At 45.2% G+C, this 19,512-nt stretch overlaps 1 protein-coding gene across 3 annotated transcripts in view; it reads left to right on the plus strand.

Annotated features, from left to right (window-relative positions):
• adnp2a (ADNP homeobox 2a) overlaps positions 1–19,512 on the plus strand; it is a 71,124-nt gene that overhangs the window by 44,341 nt on the left and 7,271 nt on the right. For all 3 annotated transcript variants that reach the window (XM_038797008.1, XM_038797007.1, XM_038797009.1), the window contains 2 exons: positions 2,500–2,612; positions 18,880–18,969. In XM_038797008.1, coding sequence (XP_038652936.1) covers positions 2,505–2,612; positions 18,880–18,969 — 198 coding nt within the window. In that variant the 5' untranslated portion in view covers positions 2,500–2,504. The remainder of the gene's footprint in view (positions 1–2,499; positions 2,613–18,879; positions 18,970–19,512) is intronic.

Here is a 19,512-nt window from a genome sequence, read left to right on the forward strand (position 1 = left end):
TGTTAAGAGAGAATGTGTTTATACAAGGAGCTCAAAGTTAGCATGCAAGTACAGCAGACAATTAGGAAGGCACAGGGTGCATTTACTTTTATTGCAAGGCGATTGGAATACCTATATAAAATTGTGAAGTCTTGCACTGTTGCACAGGGCTTTGGTGAGGCCACATCTGAAGTACTCTGCATAGATTTTGTGCACGGTTTACTTTCATTGGAAGTGATACAACAAAGATTAATTTCACTTTGCTTCTGTGGATGAGAGGGTTACCCTGTTTACTGAGTAAATTGGGCCATACGTTTTGAAGTTTAGAAGAATGAGAGGTGGTCTCATTGAAACATGCAAGGTTCTGAAAGGGCTTGACAGGGCAGTTATTCAAGTTGTTTTCCCTTGGCTCCATCGTCTAAGGCAGTGGTTCTCAACCGGGGTCCACATGGACCCTGGGGGTCCATGTAACATTACTGGGGGTCCACACAAAAAAATACCGAATTGGGGGTCCAGTGATATTTTAGTGGTCCATAGAGCAATTCTACTTCAGAACAATTGTTATTACTGAGAATCAAGTAGAAGAAAAAAATGTTTGTTTTCATGATGAATATTCACCTTTCTCTCTCTCGCACTGACAACGGTCAAAGAGAGATTATAATCTATCTAATTTACCTTGAGGTAAATACCCACGGTTGACCTGACGCTTATGCCACGTTTCTCCTTGACAAGTTTAAAGAATGATTTAACACAGTAATCACTAGAAACTGTGTATATTTGATATGAATTGGTTATTTTTAGAGTAATTGAATTCAATTTAGTCAGTAAAAAGTTTTTTTCATTACTTTTCATACTGTATTAGAATAAATTTGGCAACGTACGAAAATACCGCTAATCCGTTTCTAACCCTCATGGTAAGGTAGATGGACTTTAGGATTAGTTTACCACGCATATAAGAAGCTTTTTTTTCTGTGGAATGGCTATGGGGGGTCCACAAAAAAAAATTAAGAGGAAAAGGGGTCCATGGGTTAAAAAAGGTTGAGAACTCCTGGTCTAGGGCATTGGCTCCTTTGAGGACTGTTGATCATTTTGGACTTGAGGCAAGAAATGTGGCTTACTCCCAGATGGGGGCAGAAATGTGCAAGAGATATAAAAATGCTTGGATAGAAACCTAGAAAAGAATAAGAACAGGGATCAGCCATTTTGCCCGTTGAGCCTGTTTGCCATTCTGTATGATCATAGCTCTATCTCGATGCCATACTCTTGTGATCTCCTCATATCCTTGATGCTATTAGAGTCAAAACTTTATCCATTTCCTTCTTAAATATATTCAGTGACATGGCCTCCACAAACAGGAGATACCTGGGCAATTTTTTCACGTTTTTAGGATGACCCCAATATTGTAGCTTCACTGGAACAGCTTGTTTAGAGGTGTAGCTAGTCCTGGAACACTGCCACCAGGATGTTGTCCAGTGTGTTTAGTCACTTCTTGATATCATGTGGTGAAGACTGGCTTCTGCAATTGTAGAGTTCTCTAGAAAAAGCCAAGATGGATTATTCCTTGGTACTTTGGCTCAAGATGGTTGCAAACACTTCAACCTTGTCTTTTGCACTTGCATGCTGGGCGCCTCCATCACTGAAGATGGGGTTTGTTTCAGGGGCTGACTCTCCTATTAGTTTAATTGTCCACCGCCATTCACGACTGGGTGTGGCAGGATATACAGAGCATTGATTTGATCTGTTGGTTGTGGCGTCATTTAGTGCCGTCTACAGAATTCTGCGTACCATGCACGTAATCCTGTTGTCTCGTCACTCCTCTGGTACCTGACTTTCGGGTGTACTTGGTGCTGCTTCTGATATGCTGTTCCATTCCTCATTGAACAAGTGTTTGTTCCCAGCTTGATGACAATGGTAATGGTGAAATGCTACCCATGAGATTACAAATTGTGGCGGAATGCAATTATTTGCTGCTGATGTCCCACAGCACCATTTGAGGCAGGCAGCGGGATGATGGAGAAAGAAGCTGAGGACAAGTTGCATTTTCACCAATGCAAATTGCAGCTTGCAGCCGTCAATGACTCCTATCCCTTGCATTCCATCTGCCGTCTCCTTCCTGCCAGGTACAGTTTCATCCTCTTTCCTGCACCCAGCCAGATGAAAACAACAAGTCATAGACGTGTGAAGACAAGTAGAGGGCACACAGAAAAGAGGCCAAGAGAAATAGTAACATGAAGATGTGATGACCCAACCTGAAGTGTGTCTTATTGTACTATTATTTTTAAAGTTAATTTCTAATATCAGTGTTCTGAGTGAAATTATTAACTTGAAAATGTATGCTGCATGCCTGCACTGGTAAATAAACAACTAAACCAAGACTGAATTTGTTTAGACCAATCCAATTGATGGGTGGGAGGTGGTGCTTTTGCCCATTTAGTCAGGTCCCCATTGTTGTTTCAGAAGTGAGGAGAATTTGGTTCGAACTCCATGCTGACCTAACTTCCTTTGTTTAATCAATAACAGTAAAAATGTATCAGCTTCCTGTAACCAAGTTGGAAACCATCAGGAAATCCAGAAAGAAGGTGAAGAGGATCCTGTCTGATATTGGTCTGGAATACTGTAAAGAACTATTGGAGGTAAGTAGCAAAGTGTACCTGTAGGAACTAACAAAGAAAGATCTAACAATGTTTCATACAGCAAATAATTTTGTATTGATTAGCTGAATTGTGCAAAACAAATACAATTCTCTTTTTTTCCATAAATTGTCCTGTGGTGAATTTTTAAAACAATTTTATTCAGAAAAGTTTTTCATTATAACACAGTAAAACAAAAGCACCCCGTCACCGTTTCATTATTTGCAGCCCAGTAATAAAATAACAATTAGGCAGCCGCAGCTGCCCCTCTCTCTGTAGAAACGTCCTATGAATCCGTGGGGTCTTGCCTGCCCAAATAAATGAGGGTACCATTTTATTGACACTACAAAAGAAAGGCTGGAAGACGCTGAGATAAAACCAAAACCCTCAGGAGGACATTCATTTTCACAGTCTGCACCCAGCCCGCCAAGGTCAGACGGAGGATTCCCACCTATTCAAGTTGGCCTTTTCCCCATTCATCAGACTAGCAAAGTTGAGTTTGTGGAGCAAGTCCCAATTGTGGGTGACCCTGATTCCCAGATAACTGAAGCTAGTCCTGGCCAGGTGAAACGGCAACTTCCCCCAGATCGCTCCCCTCCTTTGGAGACTCACCAGAAAATATTCACTGTCCCCAGATTCAGCTTGAGAAGGAACTAAAACTCCTAAATAGCTTCATTATTTCCTCTATATTGGAGAGTGCGTCTATGATATACAGAATCAGATCATTCGCGTATAAAGATATTCTATGCTCCCTCCTCCCCGCTCTATTCCCCCTCCTCCCAGTGGATGACTTCAACGCAATGGTCAAAGGCTTGATTGCCATGGCAAACAAAAGAGGAGACAATGGACAACCCTCTCTCATACCCCTGCTCAATTGGAAGTAACCCAAACTCTGGGAATTTGTCCCACAATCTTGGTGGGGACGCTGTACAGAAACCGAATCCATGACATAAATTTTGGCCCAAAGCGAACCTTTCAAGGATTTCAAATAGGTACCCCCACAACCCCATCAAATGCTTTTTCAGCGTCCATTGAAATAATCACCTTGGTCTCGGGCACCGAAGAGGGGGAAAGAACGGCATTTAACAATCTCCATATGTTGGCCGATAACTGCCGGTTCTTAACAAAAAGCAGTCTGCTCCTCTGAAATCACCCCTGGACAGCAGGGCTCCAAGAGCATTGCCTACATCTTAGCATCAGCATTCAACAATGAAATGGGATGTTACGACCCACACTCTTGTAGTATTCTTATCCTTCTTCAAGATCAGGAAATGGATGCTTGCGCCAACGTGGTCGGCAGCATCCCCCGAGACAAGGAATCATTGAACATGTCCAGCAGCAGTGGGATCAACTGACCCGCAAACTTTTTATAGAATTCAATATGCAACCCATCTGGACACAGAGCTTTACCCGACTGCATTAATCCGATACACTTCATAACCTCCTCCGGTCCCATCATCACCTCCAACTCCTCTGTCTGTCTCTCTGGGTGTCTGTCTGTCTCTCTGGGTGTCTGTCTGTCTCTCTGGGTGTCTGTCTGTCTCTCTGGGTGTCTGTCTGTCTCTCTGGGTGTCTGTCTGTCTCTCTGGGTGTCTGTCTGTCTCTCTGGGTGTCTGTCTGTCTCTCTGGGTGTCTGTCTGTCTCTCTGGGTGTCTGTCTGTCTGTCTGGGTGTCTGTCTGTCTGTCTGGGTGTCTGTCTGTCTGTCTGGGTGTCTGTCTGTCTGTCTGGGTGTCTGTCTGTCTGGGTGTCTGTCTGTCTGTCTGGGTGTCTGTCTGTCTCTCTTTGTGGATAATGTCAAAGAGTTACCAAACAAGGAGTGCAACAAATAAGGGACTAGGGAGGTTATGCTGCAATTGTATAAGGTGTTAGTGAGGCCACACCTGGAGTATTGTGTTCAGTTTTGGTCTCCTTACCTGAGAAAAGACGTACTGGCGCTGGAGGGTGTGCAGAGGAGATTCACTAGGTTAATCCCAGAGCTGAAGGGGTTGGATTACGTGGAGAGGTTGAGTAGACTGGGACTGTACTCAGAATTTAGAAGGATGAGGGGTGTTCTTATAGAAACATATAAAATTATGAAGGGAATTTAGAATTTAGAACAGTACAGCACAGAACAGGCCCTTCGGCCCTCGATGTTGTGCCGAGCAATGATCACCCTACTCAAACTCACGTATCCACCCTATACCCGTAACCCAACAACTCCCCCTTAACCTTACTTATTAGAACACTACGGGCAATTTAGCATGGCCAATCCACCTAACCCGCACATCTTTGGACTGTGGGAGGAAACCAGAGCACCCGGAGGAAACCCACGCACACACGGGGAGGACGTGCAGACTCCGCACAGACAGTGACCCAGCCGGGAACCGAACCTGGGACCCTGGAGCTGTGAAGCATTGATGCTAACCACTATGCTACCGTGCTGCCGTACGAATAGATAGGATAGATGCGGGCAGGTTGTTTCCACTGGCGGGTGAAAGCAGAACTAGGGGGCATAGCCTCAAAATAAGGGGAAGTAGATTTAGGACTGAGTTTAGGAGGAACTTCTTCACCCAAAGGGTTGTGAATCTATGGAATTCCTTGCCCAGTGAAGCAGTTGAGGCTCCTTCATTAAATGTTTTTAAGGTAAAGATATAGTTTTTTGAAGAATAAAGGGATTAAGGGTTATGGTGTTCAGGCCGGAAAGTGGAGCTGAGTCCACAAAAGATCAGCCATGATCTCATTGAATGGCGGAGCAGGCTCGAGGGGCCAGATGGCCTTCTCCTGCTCCTAGCTCTTATGTTCTTATGTTAAGGCGCAACATTTGGACCAAGAGGACTCGCGTGGCACAGCAGGACAAAAGATGGCAGAAGGACCTGTATCGCAGTTGCCCAATACAGCAGTTGGTGGCATTCCTGGGGGCTGATTTGAAGCAGCAAAGGAAGGCAGCCTTTGAGTATCTGGCCAAGGTGGTAGAGCCGATTCGGGCTACCCTGGAGAAAGTGGAGCAGATGCTGGAGGTGCAGAATGCGTCGATCCAGAAGGTGGAGGAGGCGGTGGCTGACCATGAGGACCGCCTTGTTGGAGGCTGAAATGCCGATGATGGCGGAGAGTCAGAACAAGTTGAGGGAGAATTGTTCGAGAAGGAAGGATCATGCGTCTGCCTGAAGAGATCGAGGTGAATGCCGGCCACAAAGCGGGCCATAAAGTATGTGGCCAAGATGTTTGAGCAGTTGGTGAGGGAGGGGGTCTTTGACCGTCCTCCTAAAGTAGATCTGGCACACGTGTTGCTGTGGGAGAGCTGCTGAGAGCGGTCATTGTGAGGCTGCATCGGTACTTGGATAAGGAGAAGATTCTGAAGTTGGCGAAGGAGTGCACCTGGGAAGGCCATACAGTTCATATCTGCTGATGCTTGGGAGAGGAACTCTCCAAGAAGTGGCCTTGGTTTAACAGGGTCAGAGCGGCCCTCCTAAAGGAACAAGGTGAAGTTTGGGGTGCTGTACCCAGCTCATCTGGGGATGGGAGATTATTTCGACATGTCGAAGGATTCGAGCAGCTTTTTAAGGTGCCACAGATTGGGGGACTTTTGAGGCTGTAGTTTGGTTGGGTTCATCTGTGGAACGGCCTGAGGTGTTAGGCTCTGGGAGGGAAGAGAATTGAATGTTTTCACGTGGGGTTGTATGGTTAGGTTTTGTTTTTGCGGCTGGTTTGATAGGCCGAGCGCAGAGGTATTTACGTTTCTTCTCTCCTGTTCATCGCGCGTATTACTGGATCGGGTTTTTTGTCATGGACAAGCCATTGTTGGGATGGAGTACTTGCCGATCGGGGTGTTGGACCATGCGCCGCATCTCGTGTACCTGTGTATGGTTAAGGGGAGGTGTCGGCGGCCACAGCAGAGGCTGGATTTGGGGTTGTTGGCCAATAAGGAGTTTTCTGAGATGATAGGGATGGTCATACGTGCGTATGAGGAGGTCTCAACTGCTGTTTTGTGGGAAGTGCGTAAGGCGGTAATTGGGGGGGGGGGGGATTTGATTTGGGCGCATAAGGATTAGGAATGGTAGAACGGTTGGAGAGACAGAGATTGATGGAGGCCATTTTGAGATTGATCAGAGGTATTGATCCACGGGATAGCCATATTAATACTGTGGCTACCATAGCAGGATGAAGGAATCCTACAGCAAGTAACTCGCCTCTTGACCCCTAAAGCCTGTCCACCATCTACAAGGCACAAGTCAGGAGTACAGTGGCATACTCTCCACTTGCCTGGATGAATGCAGCTCCAACAACGCTAAACTCGACACCATCTAGGACAAAGCGCCCTGCTTCTTTGCTACCCCTTTCAGAAACATTCAATCCCTCCACCACTGAAAAGTGGCAGCCTTGTGTACCATTTATAAGATGCACTGCTGGAGCTCGCCAAGTTTCCTTAGGCTGCACCTTTCAAACCCAGGCCACTACCATCTAGAAGGACAAAAGCATCAGATACCTGGGAACCCCACCACTGAGAGGTTCTCCTCCAAGTCACTCACCACCCCGACTTGGAAATATATCGCCGTTCCTTCACTGTCGCTGGGTCAAAATCTTGGAAGTCCTTAACACTGTGGGTGTAATTACATCTCGGGGACTGCAACGGTTCAAGAAGGCAATGCCCACCAATTTCTGAAGGGCAACTAGGGATGGGCGATAAATGCTGGCCTAACTGCCGATGCCCACATCCCGTAAATGCCCTTGGGAGGGTCAGGAAACCGAAGTGATAGTGTTGATGGACGCGGAGAAGGCAGTTGACCGGGTTGAGTAGGAATTTTTGTTTGAGTGATGGAAGGTTTGGATTTGGGTAGGGATTTGTGGATTGGATGCGGTTGTTATATAGGGCCCCTATGGCAAGTGTTTGCACAAACTATGTTAGATCGGGGTATTTCCGTTTGTACCGGGGAACGAGGCTGTCTTGCTTTTTGCGTTGGCGATCGAGCCTTTGCCAATGGTGCTTGGGGCTTCAGGGGGTTATGGGGTACAGGGGGGGGGCATCAGGTCTCCCTGTATGTGGGTGCCTGAAGTTGAAGGAGTTCTGGATGTCATTTGAGGGAGACTATGTCAGGGGTTCTGGGGGTGAGGGCGGTTCTGAGCCCGTGGGTGGCGATATTTGGGGTGTTAGACGATCCGGGAGTGCAGGTGGAGAGGGAGGCCGATGTGTTGACCATTGCCCCCCTGATAGTCCAGAGGCGGATCTAGTAGGATGGCGGGATCTGGAGGTGTCTAAAACGGGACGGGATGGGTGAGTGACTTGATGGAATTCCTTCATTTGAAGAAAATTAAATTTGCCTTGAGGGGATTAGAGGAGGGGTTATTTTTGAGATGGAGGCGATGCATCACCTTTAAGGAATGTTAAACATCAGCAAGGGGTGCTGCGTGGGTTGGGGTTGATTTACTGTACTGAGTATTTTTTTGTATATTTTGATTTAAATGGGTGCTTTGTGAATAAAAATATTTTTAAATCTGAGGTAGTTAGATTTTTGTTAAGCAAAAATATTCAGGGCTATGGGCCAAAGGCAGATATATGGGTCGCGATTCTCTGGCCTTGTTATGCTCTCACTCAAGCCAAATGAGACCGGTGAGTACCGGGAGAGGCAGAAAACGAGAACTGCGCCAGGCACCAAACAGTTTGTGATGCAACCGGCCCGCTTCTGTAGGTGAAATCTGGATCTCGCCGTAGCGTGGTGAGAAACCAATTATCACCACCCTATTTCCATATAATTGATGAAAGCCACCCCATATCCATCGGCCTCCCCAGCAAGTGGTCACGCTGCTGCCAATTAGTACTCCCTTTTTTAAAACGTTGAAGTTAAAACTCACCACTATTCTTAGAATTCCCCCATACCAAAAAAAGGTCGATATTCTAAATGGTGAACAGGGATTCTCACTCCCTGACTCCGATGTAGGCTTCTGTGGGTGCTATTCAGGTCAAACTATCTTTTCAAGTTATCCCCCGGTATAACCCATACCTTCACCGAAGAATTTTACCTACTTACCCCTTAATAGCGTCGATGTCCTGGGTCCTGCGTTATTAAGGAAGTGAAGTAAGCTAATAACCACTTTTTCAGGTTAAGTTATTTTTATTATTATATTTTTTCTTTTAAAAGCTGCAAACACTTTCTTTACAGAAAGGAAAAAAGATCTTGCTTCTGGCTGCTGCTGGTTGGTTGTACAGACCTTCAGGCCCACCTTGTCAATCAATCTTCTTAAAATCTGGTCTTCTGGAGTTGTATTCACTGGTGAACTCGGTTGCTGTGTCCTGTCCTTCCCATGCACCGAGCTGTGAGAGCTGGCTCTGGCTCTGTTTAAATTCTAGTCTTCCTTAGATGTATAACTGTTTAAACTCGGCTGCTTGCCTTGTCTTTCCCATGACCGAGCTCTCTCTCTCTCTCTCTCTCTCTCTCTCTCTCTCTCTGTCTCTGAGTTCTCCTCCCCTTCTCTCCTGTTGCTGTTGCTCCCTGGGTTTATATTCTCTTTCTAATAATTAAGTTTTTAGAGCCTTATTGTAAATTAACTTATTTCCCTTTGATTGTTAAAAATATCTTTGATGTAAACATTCTAATACAACTAATTATTCATTTTGGGCATATCGTCTCCTCTCAGATCTGATTAAACAATGCTTTGGTTTCGATAGGTGTTACTTTTATTTCTGTGATTTCGAATCGTTTAATTTTCCAATTGTCCCCAGCTCATAACTTTGCCTTTGATTTTGACTTAAATTATGTCTCCCCTAGACAGGTCGTCTCCAATTTTCTTTTAATTGACTTGATGTTCATAGAATTTTACACTTTAGAATTGACACCAAATTCGACTGAGCATCATCGATCCTTTCCAGCTGTTTAGAACATAGAACAGTACAGCACAGAACAGGCCCTTCGGCCCTCGATGTTGTGCCGAGCCATGATCACCCTACTCAAACCCACGTATCCACCCTATACCCGTAACCCAACAACCCCCCCCCCCCCCCCTAACCTTACTTTTTAGGACACTACGGGCAATTTAGCATGGCCAATCCACCTAGCCCGCACATCTTTGGACTGTGGGAGGAAACCGGAGCACCCGGAGGAAACCCACGCACACACGGGGAGGACGTGCAGACTCCGCACAGACAGTGACCCAGCCGGGAATCGAACCTGGGACCCTGGAGCTGTGAAGCATTTATGCTAACCACCATGCTACCGTGCTGCCCCTTTACTAAGAGAGTTTATTTCAATTAAGGTGTGAAACTTTGCTTTTAGCTGTATGCTAAAATTTAACTTGGTTATGACTTGAAAGACTTGCCTGTTTTAAACATTCGTTACTTAATGCAATTGAAACTCTCATCCATGCTTTTCCAGATGCTTCCTGAGATAGTTACATTCCATGAAGGTGTGAGCCATTGTTTTAGCTTACCACATGAAACCTGTGTGTTTGCTAAACCTGCTTGTGAGCAAGAATCTGCATTTTACAACCCTGCTCTTTGCAGCTGCTATTAACCTTTTGTGGGATCTTTCCCTGTACCCTCTCAAACCAGATTTTGCCAGACTTCCATGTTTCAAATGACACATTTTTCTGTATTTTCAAGAACAACGTGAATCTTTTTATAAATGTGAATCTGGCAGATGGGTTTCTGCTGGCAGCCAAGGATGTGAGTAGCCATCTTTGCTCACAGGCAAAGAACCCGGGGGCGATGGACTAGCCACCCTAGTGTTTGATGGGGGAACTCCAGCTGGGGTGGGGGGCCCACCACAGGGGAGGGTGTACCTGTTCTGGGGGAAACCCTTGACCTTGCCCGTCTGCTCCACCAACCACCCATAACCCCTACCGACTGCCAAGGCCTCTGACGTACGGCTGGAGATGATTGCGAATAGGGAATTGACAACTGTGATTAAGTGAACAGTTCACACAACCCAAGCGGATCCTGTGGGTGGGCAGGCCATGCAGCAGGAGTCATTGCTTAGCATCCCAATCACAGCTTGATGCCTGGACACTGTGCTTGAACATTTCCGGGAGGCAACACCAACAGCCAACATCCAAACACCTAGGTGAGGTGACACAGCTCCAGGGACATGTTCAAGGGTGGGTGAGTGCCGGGGATGGGGGGCTGGTGGAAGGAGAGAGAGAGAAAATGCCTGGCAGATGAACCAAGGGTTCAGAGATTGGCCCACATCACGGAGTGACCGAGGCATCATACTAGTTGTGCACAAAGGTGTTTATTGTGTTTTACAATATCTTGCCCTCCCACCCCCCCCGGTGCCCTCAGTGGTCCTCGGTGCTTGGCCGTCCAAGCCCAACCACTATGTCTTGGTGTGTCCCCAGGGTGCACATCTGAGGTGCTTACCTCATCCCAAGGCCTTCAGTATCCCTGGCAGGCATTTCTGGGGGCTCTTGCTGGAGGGCCCCGGCTCTCTTGGCAGCACGTGCAGCCCTGATCCGTGTGCTGGCTGGGTGACGGGGCCTCGTCAGAGCAGTGCAGGGGGAGCTGATGGCCACCGTCGTCACTCCATGGCACGGTTCTGGGTTGGCACCTGCCGCCCCCTCCTCCCGCTCTGTGCACATGGGGCCCTGGGGACAGAGGGCCAGCTGGTTTGAGCCCTGGCTGCCCCAGCATCATCTGGCTCTGCCAGTCCTGGTTGCTCCCTGATGTCCACACCATCGTGTCGCCGCCCTCAGCTATGCTCCTCTGTGACGGGGGCAAGCTCCCCAGCGTCTCAGCCATGTCCATCTGAGAGCGGGATATGTCCTGCAGAACTTCATCAAGGTGACTGGGTAACATTCCCCAGCGAGGCAGACATTGTCGATACCCTAAGCCATGGCCATCACCATCTGCATGACGCCTTGGGACACCTTCACTAAGGGTGCCGATAAGGGAGAGTTAAGAAGAGCGAGGAGAGGACACGAAAAGTCATTGGCGGATAGGATCAAGGAAAACCCTAAGGCTTTCTATAGGTATATCAGGAACAAAAGAATGACTAGAGTAAGATTAGGGCCAATCAAGGATAGTAGTGGAAAGTTGTGTGTGGAATCAGAGGAGATAGGGGAAGCGTTAAATGGATATTTTTCGTCAGTGTTTACACTGGAGAAAGACAATGTTGTCGAGGAGAACACTCGGGTTCAGTCGACCAGGCTAGATGGAATTGAGGTTCAAAAGGAGGGGGTGTTATCAATTTTGGAAAATGTCAAAATAGATAAGTCCCCTGGGCCAGATGGGATTTATCCTAGGATTCTCTGGGAAGCCTGGGAGGAGATTGCAGAGCCTTTGTCCTTGATCTTTATGTCGTCTTTGTCGGAATAGTGCCGGAAGACTGGAGGATAGCAAATGTTGTCCCCTTGTTCAAGAAGGGGAGTAGAGACACCCTGGTAATTATAGACCTGTGAGCCTTACTTCGGTTGTGGGTAAAATGTTGGAAAAGGTTATAAGAGATAGGGTTTATAATCATCTTGAAAACAACAAGTTGATTAGCGATAGTCAACACGGTTTTGTGAAGGGTAGGTCATGCCTCACAAACCTTATTGAGTTTTTTGAGAAGGTGACCAAACAGGTGGATCTGGGTAAAGCTGTTGATGTGGTGTATATGGATTTCAGTAAGGCGTTTGATAAGGTTCCCCACGGTAGGCTATTGCAGAAAATAAGGAAGTATGGAATTGAAGGTGATTTAGCGGTTTGGATCAGTAATTGGCTAGCTGAAAGAAGACAGAGGGTGGTGGTTGATGGCAAATGTTCATCCTGGAGTTCAGTTACTAGTGGTGTACCGCAAGGATCTGTTTTGGGGCCACTGCTGTTTGTCATTTTTATAAATGATCTGGAAGAGGGTGTAGAAGGATGGGTTAGTAATTTTGCAGATGACACGAAGGTCGGTGGAGTTGTGGATAGTGCTGAAGGATGTTATAGGATACAGAGGGACATAGATAAGCTGCAGAGCTGGGCTGAGAGGTGGCAGATGGAGTTTAATGCGGAAAAGTGTGAGGTGGTTCACTTTGGAAGGAGTAACAGGAATGCAGAGTACTGGGCTAATGGCAAGATTCTTGGTAGTGTAGATGAACAGAGAGATCTCGCCATCCAGGTACATAAATCCTTGAAAGTTGCCACCCAGGTTAATAGGGCTGTTAAGAAGTCATGTGGTGTGCTAGCCTTTATAAGCAGGGGGATTGAGTTTCGGAACCACAAGGTCATGCTGCAGCTGTACATAACTCTGGTGCGGCCGCACCTGGAGTACTGCGTGCAGTTCTGATCACCACATTATAGGAAGGATGTGGAAGCTTTGGAAAGGGTTCAGAGGAGATTTACTAGGATGTTGCCTGGTATGGAGGGAAGGTCTTACGAGGAAAGGCTCAGGGACTTGAGGTTGTTTTCGTTAGAGAGGAGAAGGCTGAGAGGTGACTTGATAGAGACATATAAGATAGTCAGAGGGTTAGATAGGGTGGACAGTGAGAGTCTTTTTCCTCGGATGGTGATGACCAACACGAGGGGGACATAGCTTTAAATTGAGGGGTGATAGATATAGGACAGATGTCAGAGGCAGTTTCTTTACTCGGAGAGTAGTAGGGGTGTGGAACGCCCTGCCTGCAACAGTAGTAGACTCGCCAACTTTAAGGGCATTTAAGTGGTAACTGGTAGACATATGGATGAAAATGGAATAGTGTAGGTCAGATAGGCTTCAGGAGGTTTCACAGGTCGGCGCAACATCGAGGGCCGAAGGGCCCGTACTGCGCTGTAGTGTTCTATGTTCTATGTTCTATCATGCATCAGGCTCTCTACTGCGGTCGCCACCCATCAGAGTTGGCCTCGGTGCCACGCATTACCGGTGACATCTGCGCCCATAGCCCCTGGGACTCCTTTAAGTGGCTATGGATCTGCTGGAGTGACGTTGTCATCTCCTTTGAATGTCCCAGCTGCACTCTATTGTCTCCCATCAGCTCCGGGATGACCTCTTCCAGAGGCTCAACATCCGGTCCTGGGATCCAGCAGACCTCTGACTACTGTCAGAGCAGTGTGGTGCTCACCAGGTTGTGTCGCAGAAGCCTGACCACTAACATTTCCCACTGAGGTGCACGTTGTCTGTGCTGGTCGAGGGTGGGGATGACAGCTGTGACGCGGCTATTACGGTGTCATCCTCGGTGCTCTCCTCCAAGGTGTCCTCGTGGAGAGACTGAAGAGGATGCCACCTAGGATGGGCTGACGCTGTCGGCTGGTGGATCCTGTGGGAGAATGCACATGTGGTCAGTGGCTGGGAGGGTCTAGAATCCCTGTATGCAAGTCTGGGTGTGTCTTGGAAAGTAATCCTAGGTGCTTCTTGTTTGTGCGCGTTACGTGATTGTCCACGAGGTGGATACATATTGTGATCACTGCCTACTTCACTGTCATTTCTTGACTCGATCCGTTGTTTATGATAGCATGTTGCTATCCAATGTCCTACCTTACTGCATAAAAGACGTTGTGACATTTTCTTGCGTGATTTTAATGGAGCAAGGGTACATGTTTGCCCTGACTCATCTGGTGAAACCGTAGTTATTGCTGATATTCCTGCAGGCGCTGGAGCAGCGGGTAACACAGGTTGAATTTGAGCAACGGGTAACATCGGCTGTATTTGAGCAGCTGCAGTGTTATAGATTGCCTGGTTATGCATCTGAATGGTTATCTATCTGAATGCATCTGTCAACTATGTCGCGATATGTACCAGCTGTGACCCAAGTTTGTAAAATCAAATTCAAGGCATTAGAAACTTCAGGTTTAATACCGGCTATAAAAGTCATTTTAATTGGACCTAAAGTGCTTGTGTCCCAAGTGTCCGTTTCATTTTCAAGTGTCATTCCTGAGTATTCTATCCAAACATGTAAAAATCTTTCTTCAAAATCCTGAATATCTTCAGTATATATTTGAATGCAAGATGTGATTTTCGACCAATCGTTTCTCGGATGGCGAAATTTTAATAGCCAATTCTTGACTGCCAGCCAACCAGCTTCTAAATTTTGCAAATCATCTCCAAGGGCAACTTCTACCTCTGTTCCAAGAATTGCGCTGGCACGTGTGCTACCATAATAGTCAGAATTTGTACTCCATCAAATGGGTGGAGATGGTAAATGGATTTCAATCTGTGAACTTGATTCCATGTGGTCATACCACCCCTTTTTGGGTGTTGAAGATCTTTAGACCATCTGTCAATTTTTTCAGGGTCTGCTACATCATGAACCCAATGGTGGTCAAATATGATTTTAGTGATAACCGTACCACCTTCATCTACTTCTTTGCTTCCAACTTTAACCCATTTGCATTTTAAAGGGGCTAAACGAATCAATTTAGTATTTTGCATTCTAGGAAACGTGTTTCATCACTATCTTCATCTGATTCAACTGGCAAATGAAATTTAGATTTTGATTTAGTCCTGACACTTGATCTCGGCTGTGGAATTGGAGCTGATTGTGCAACTGGGGCTGCTTGTTCAATTGGAGCTGTTTGTGCAACTGTTTGAGAAACAGGAATTATTTGTGAAATTGAATTTGGAGGTGAAACTGGATTTGGAACTGTTGCTTAGAGTACTTGCATCAGAACTAACATTCACATTTGTGCTTCGGTTTAAATTATAAGCTGCAAGACCATCTGTCAGGATTTTGCAGTGTCTTTTAAAATTGTTCATTTCACCTTCCAAAATACATCTTTCTTCGATTAACTTGCAATTTTCAATTTCGACTCGCTCAGTTTTTGTCTGTAACTGTTGGTTTTTTGACTCTGTTTCAATAACTTTACGTTGCAATTCTCCAATTTGAAAAGATTGTTGCTGAACTTTAAAGGTTTCGTTTTCCAGCAATGTTTTAATCTGATCATAATGCTCAAGTTTAGATTTTGCATCTCGTAATTCCTCAACAACTGCGGCTAGTTGATCTTTAGTGCACTTATTTTTAACAGTTACTACTTGCTGTCTGCGAAGCTGTGCCATTATTGCAAGAGACCATTTTGCACGTTCTTCACTGTGCAAGCGTGTGATTTATTTCCCCCCCAATGCTCTCTCGATATTATCGAGGGACCACTGTCCTCTGGGGATATCATATTTTGATTCTTGAAATTTTGCATAGTTCAAATTGTCTAGGAATCAAAGATCCAAAATCACCCAATATATCGTCAATAGAGACATCCGGTACAGCGCTACCTCCCTTGGAAGTTGTGGGAAGTAGTTCGCTGCCGGTTAAAGGTTCTGAATCTATTTTAGGATTTCTTTCTGCCATATATTCAACCTTGCACCCAATTTTTTGGTCGGCAACTATGTGTAATCTGTGTATACTACCGTGACTATTTTTTCAGCCCTGTTCTATTTTGGTTTCAATGACCAGCACCTGATTGAATTAACACAGTCTATTAAAATGTCCTTTCTAGCGGTCGAAGCACTGCTTGATGCGGCTTTAAGACTTTTAATGGGTGAAAAAGATGTTTCTTGCCCCAGTCGAGCCATTTTTCTTTGGATCTTCCGTCCTTCTGGGCTTCCATTAGCCGTACGATCGTTCGTCTTCCGAAGTATTCTCCCCGATCGTTTCCGACTTGTTCCGAAGGTTTCCGAACACCTCCGATTTCGTCCAATGTCATCCGATTTTGTCTGATTTGTCTCAGAGCTCCTCCCCCTTTTGCCGAACTACACCAGTTGTAGAAATCTACCATGCGGATTTAGTGGCACTTGTGAACACTAAAACTCAGTAGAAATTTAACACTTCCCGGGTGCAAATAAGAATTGTTTATTGTCTTCTATTTGATCACAATTGAGAATCACTTAAATCTTATTCTCTAATAAGTCTAGCATGCAAAAGGACTCAGAGAAGTAATTTGTATACAATTTAACTTTCAAATGATACAGAAATGATTTTCTTGCTTATGGCAAACAGCTTGCGTTTACTTCAAGAGTTAGAGTGGAAAAGTGAAAATATGAAAAATAGAGACAGCGAGTAAGTTAGATCAAAGTATAGAATGATCCAGGAAAAAGATGGCCGTACGGTCTATCACGGTTATACTAAATCATATCAGTCTTTAGCCATCTATCTACACCCCTATGTAATCCTAATTGGTTTGGGTTAAAATCAAATGAGTTGGATTTGACGGTTAGCTGTCAGTCTTGAATGTGCAACATTAGTTTTCATTGTTTTGTGTCTACATTCTTGTGTATGTTAAGGAATGCGATATTCTGCTGTTATCGCAACCAGCTTGAACTGGCCTTTTGCTGACTTAGCTGTTATAACAATAGAGCCTTCATGTTACTTGTGTTGTTGCTATGGAGCCTGCCCTGTCCTTGGATACTGTCTTGAAAAATGTATTCATGTTTGTTTTAATCTCTACTGCTTTTGCATGTATCAGGTTCTTTTGTGTTTCTGTTGTTTTTATGTTGTACTGTCTTGCTAGAATAATGGAACTTAGTAAAGTGAATTATGCTGTGTTATGCAGTTTTGTAAGCTGTATGTTTTGAGATGACCTGAGGTTGAGTGTGTTGAAATCCTTAATTTATAATGGGTAAAACTGGGGCTTAATATTTATCCTAAATAGCTATCCTTTACCTATCAGGTGTATTAGGAAATAATCGACTTCTACAGAGGGGTGGGTCAGTCAGTAAGGGAATCACTCCCGTTTTGATCTGGGTGGAGCCTGGTGGTTCCTCACCTCCTGCGGTGTCGGCCACCCCCCGCGTTGGTGATCGCCCTGTCCTCAGCCACCCTAGTCACCTCCAGGGCACGGTCCTCGAAGGTGGTGAGGATTCTGATGTCTAGCACACCACCACCAGTCTGGACCCTCTCCCATTCTTGCCCATCTGCTGCCTTGTATTATACTTGTTGGGCATTACTTTTATGTACCCCATCAAACTACTTAAATTTCTCCCCAAAATCACCCAACAAGTCGCCACATAGCCGCCACTGGAAGTCCTTTGTCCTATGGTGAATTTTAAACCCTTTTGCGCTCTTGTTTATTCTGGACCACATTCATGAATAGGGCAGCACAGTGGTTAGCACTGTTGCTTCACAGCTCCAGGGTCCCAGGTTCGATTCCGGCTTGGGTCACTGTCTGTGCGGAGTCTGCACGTTCTCCCCGTGTGTGCGTGGGTTTCCTCCCACAGTCCAAAGATGTGCAGGTTAGGTGGATTGGCCATGCTAAATTGCCCCTTAGTGTCCAAAAAGGTTAGGAGGGATTATTGGGTTACGGGGATAGGGTGGAAGTGAGGGATTAAGTGGGTCAGTGCAGACTCGATGGGCCGAATGGCTGCCTCCTGCACTGTAAATTCTATGATTAAAGGGTAGATGACTCTAAAGATCTGTGACACCAGTCAATTGAGGATGATTGATTATGATTTCAGGTTGCACTCCGTTTTACCTATACCTCCTCTTTTCTTCTTTTTTTCTATCCAACTCGCACTTTGGATATTGTGGTTCTGTGTCAAAATGCCCAGCTGGGTAGTGGTCTGTGTTTCTGGAAGGGAATGTCCAGCTGGGTGGTGGTCTGTTTCTGGAAGGGAATTGCAAGTAGAAATGTCAATAATGCGGGGATTAGTTAGATATTTGAGTGTCCACCAGTTTATCACTACCTCAATATAAAAGAATTTGTGAAATCTGACCGGGGTTACCCTTGTGGCAGGTTGGGGTAAGTGGTGATGGTGGGTCAATATTGTTGAAGAGGACACTGGTGCAAATGCAACACAAACTACTTGGGACTGCAACTGAAATGGAGAAATCATTTTTTTGGTCTAGCTGTTCTAACTGGTCTGAATGTCAGAGAAGTGACCTTTCTTTTTTTTTTGGACGCTCCACAATTTGGCCTTGACATACATGTAAATGTTTGTCTTGGCTTCCTTTTTTGTCTTTGATGTGTGAAGTGTACATAAGAATACTCAAATGCTAATATTGACTTCTCACAGTTAAGTATATTGTCTAGGCTTCCTAATCCGGCAAAATGCCAATTCCAGGTACTTCAGGGAAAAGTGTGAAGCTGAGAAGTAGGGTGGCATTTCCATTCTTTTTTTACTCTGCTGAATATGCCCATTTCCTGAAGTCCCTGGTAAGTGCCTGCGTTCTGGTCCAGATTGTCACGTAATGTAGTTCTGCAGAACGGTTTGGATGTATGCATTGTTTGTTAACTTGTGATTGCTTACTATGAACTATCAATATAACTAGGCCTCTCCTGATGCATGCTGTAAATTGAAAAAGACCCATCTTGCATAAAGTTCAGAACCTTTTTTTGAACACTAACTGCGGAAACTTGTTTTGTGTTTCTTTGTAAGTGCCAATGTGCCGCAGCTAAAAATGTTCATATAATTGCAGGCATTTAAAAGTCATAATCCAGGGGATTACTACATTAGGAACACATGCTGGAATGACGTTTCCTTATGGCAGCCAAGTAAAAAGGCAAAGGTAATCAAAGTATTTGTTTGAGATTTAATTTGTGAACTTAAATGCAAGAATACATTATCTTAATATACTTTTCTCAATAGCGGATATAACTTACAATATGCTTTTGAGGTTTGGAAGAAGTTCAGTAAGCCCCAAGTTTATTTTCATGGTATGTCATAATGAACAAACTTTATAGTAAATGTACAGAGTATGGTGACTTGATATCATTTGATACTTGCAGCTTAAACCTCTGATGCCCACTTTTGAAAATCCTGTTGGGCAGCAAGTGTACCTTTTGAAAGGTGGAACAAAAAGGCACTGCTCAAGAATGTTTCTTTATATCTACAATTTGGATAGAGAAGTGCAAAGTGCACATCTTAATAAGGAAATAGTGACACTAAAGGTCTTTCACTGATTGGTTTTTGACTGAAAATTGATGGAACCAATGAATTGTGGATGGGTGGGGAAGTAGGGGGATTCAAATCAGGTCTCCTCTTGTAAAGGTTCCTATTTTGGGTTATCACTTCATGGGTGCCAGTCAGCTCTTGTCAAATGCCCATTATT

This window comes from Scyliorhinus canicula, chromosome 5 (genome assembly GCF_902713615.1).
Source record: "Scyliorhinus canicula chromosome 5, sScyCan1.1, whole genome shotgun sequence".
Classification (NCBI taxonomy): domain Eukaryota; kingdom Metazoa; phylum Chordata; class Chondrichthyes; order Carcharhiniformes; family Scyliorhinidae; genus Scyliorhinus; species Scyliorhinus canicula.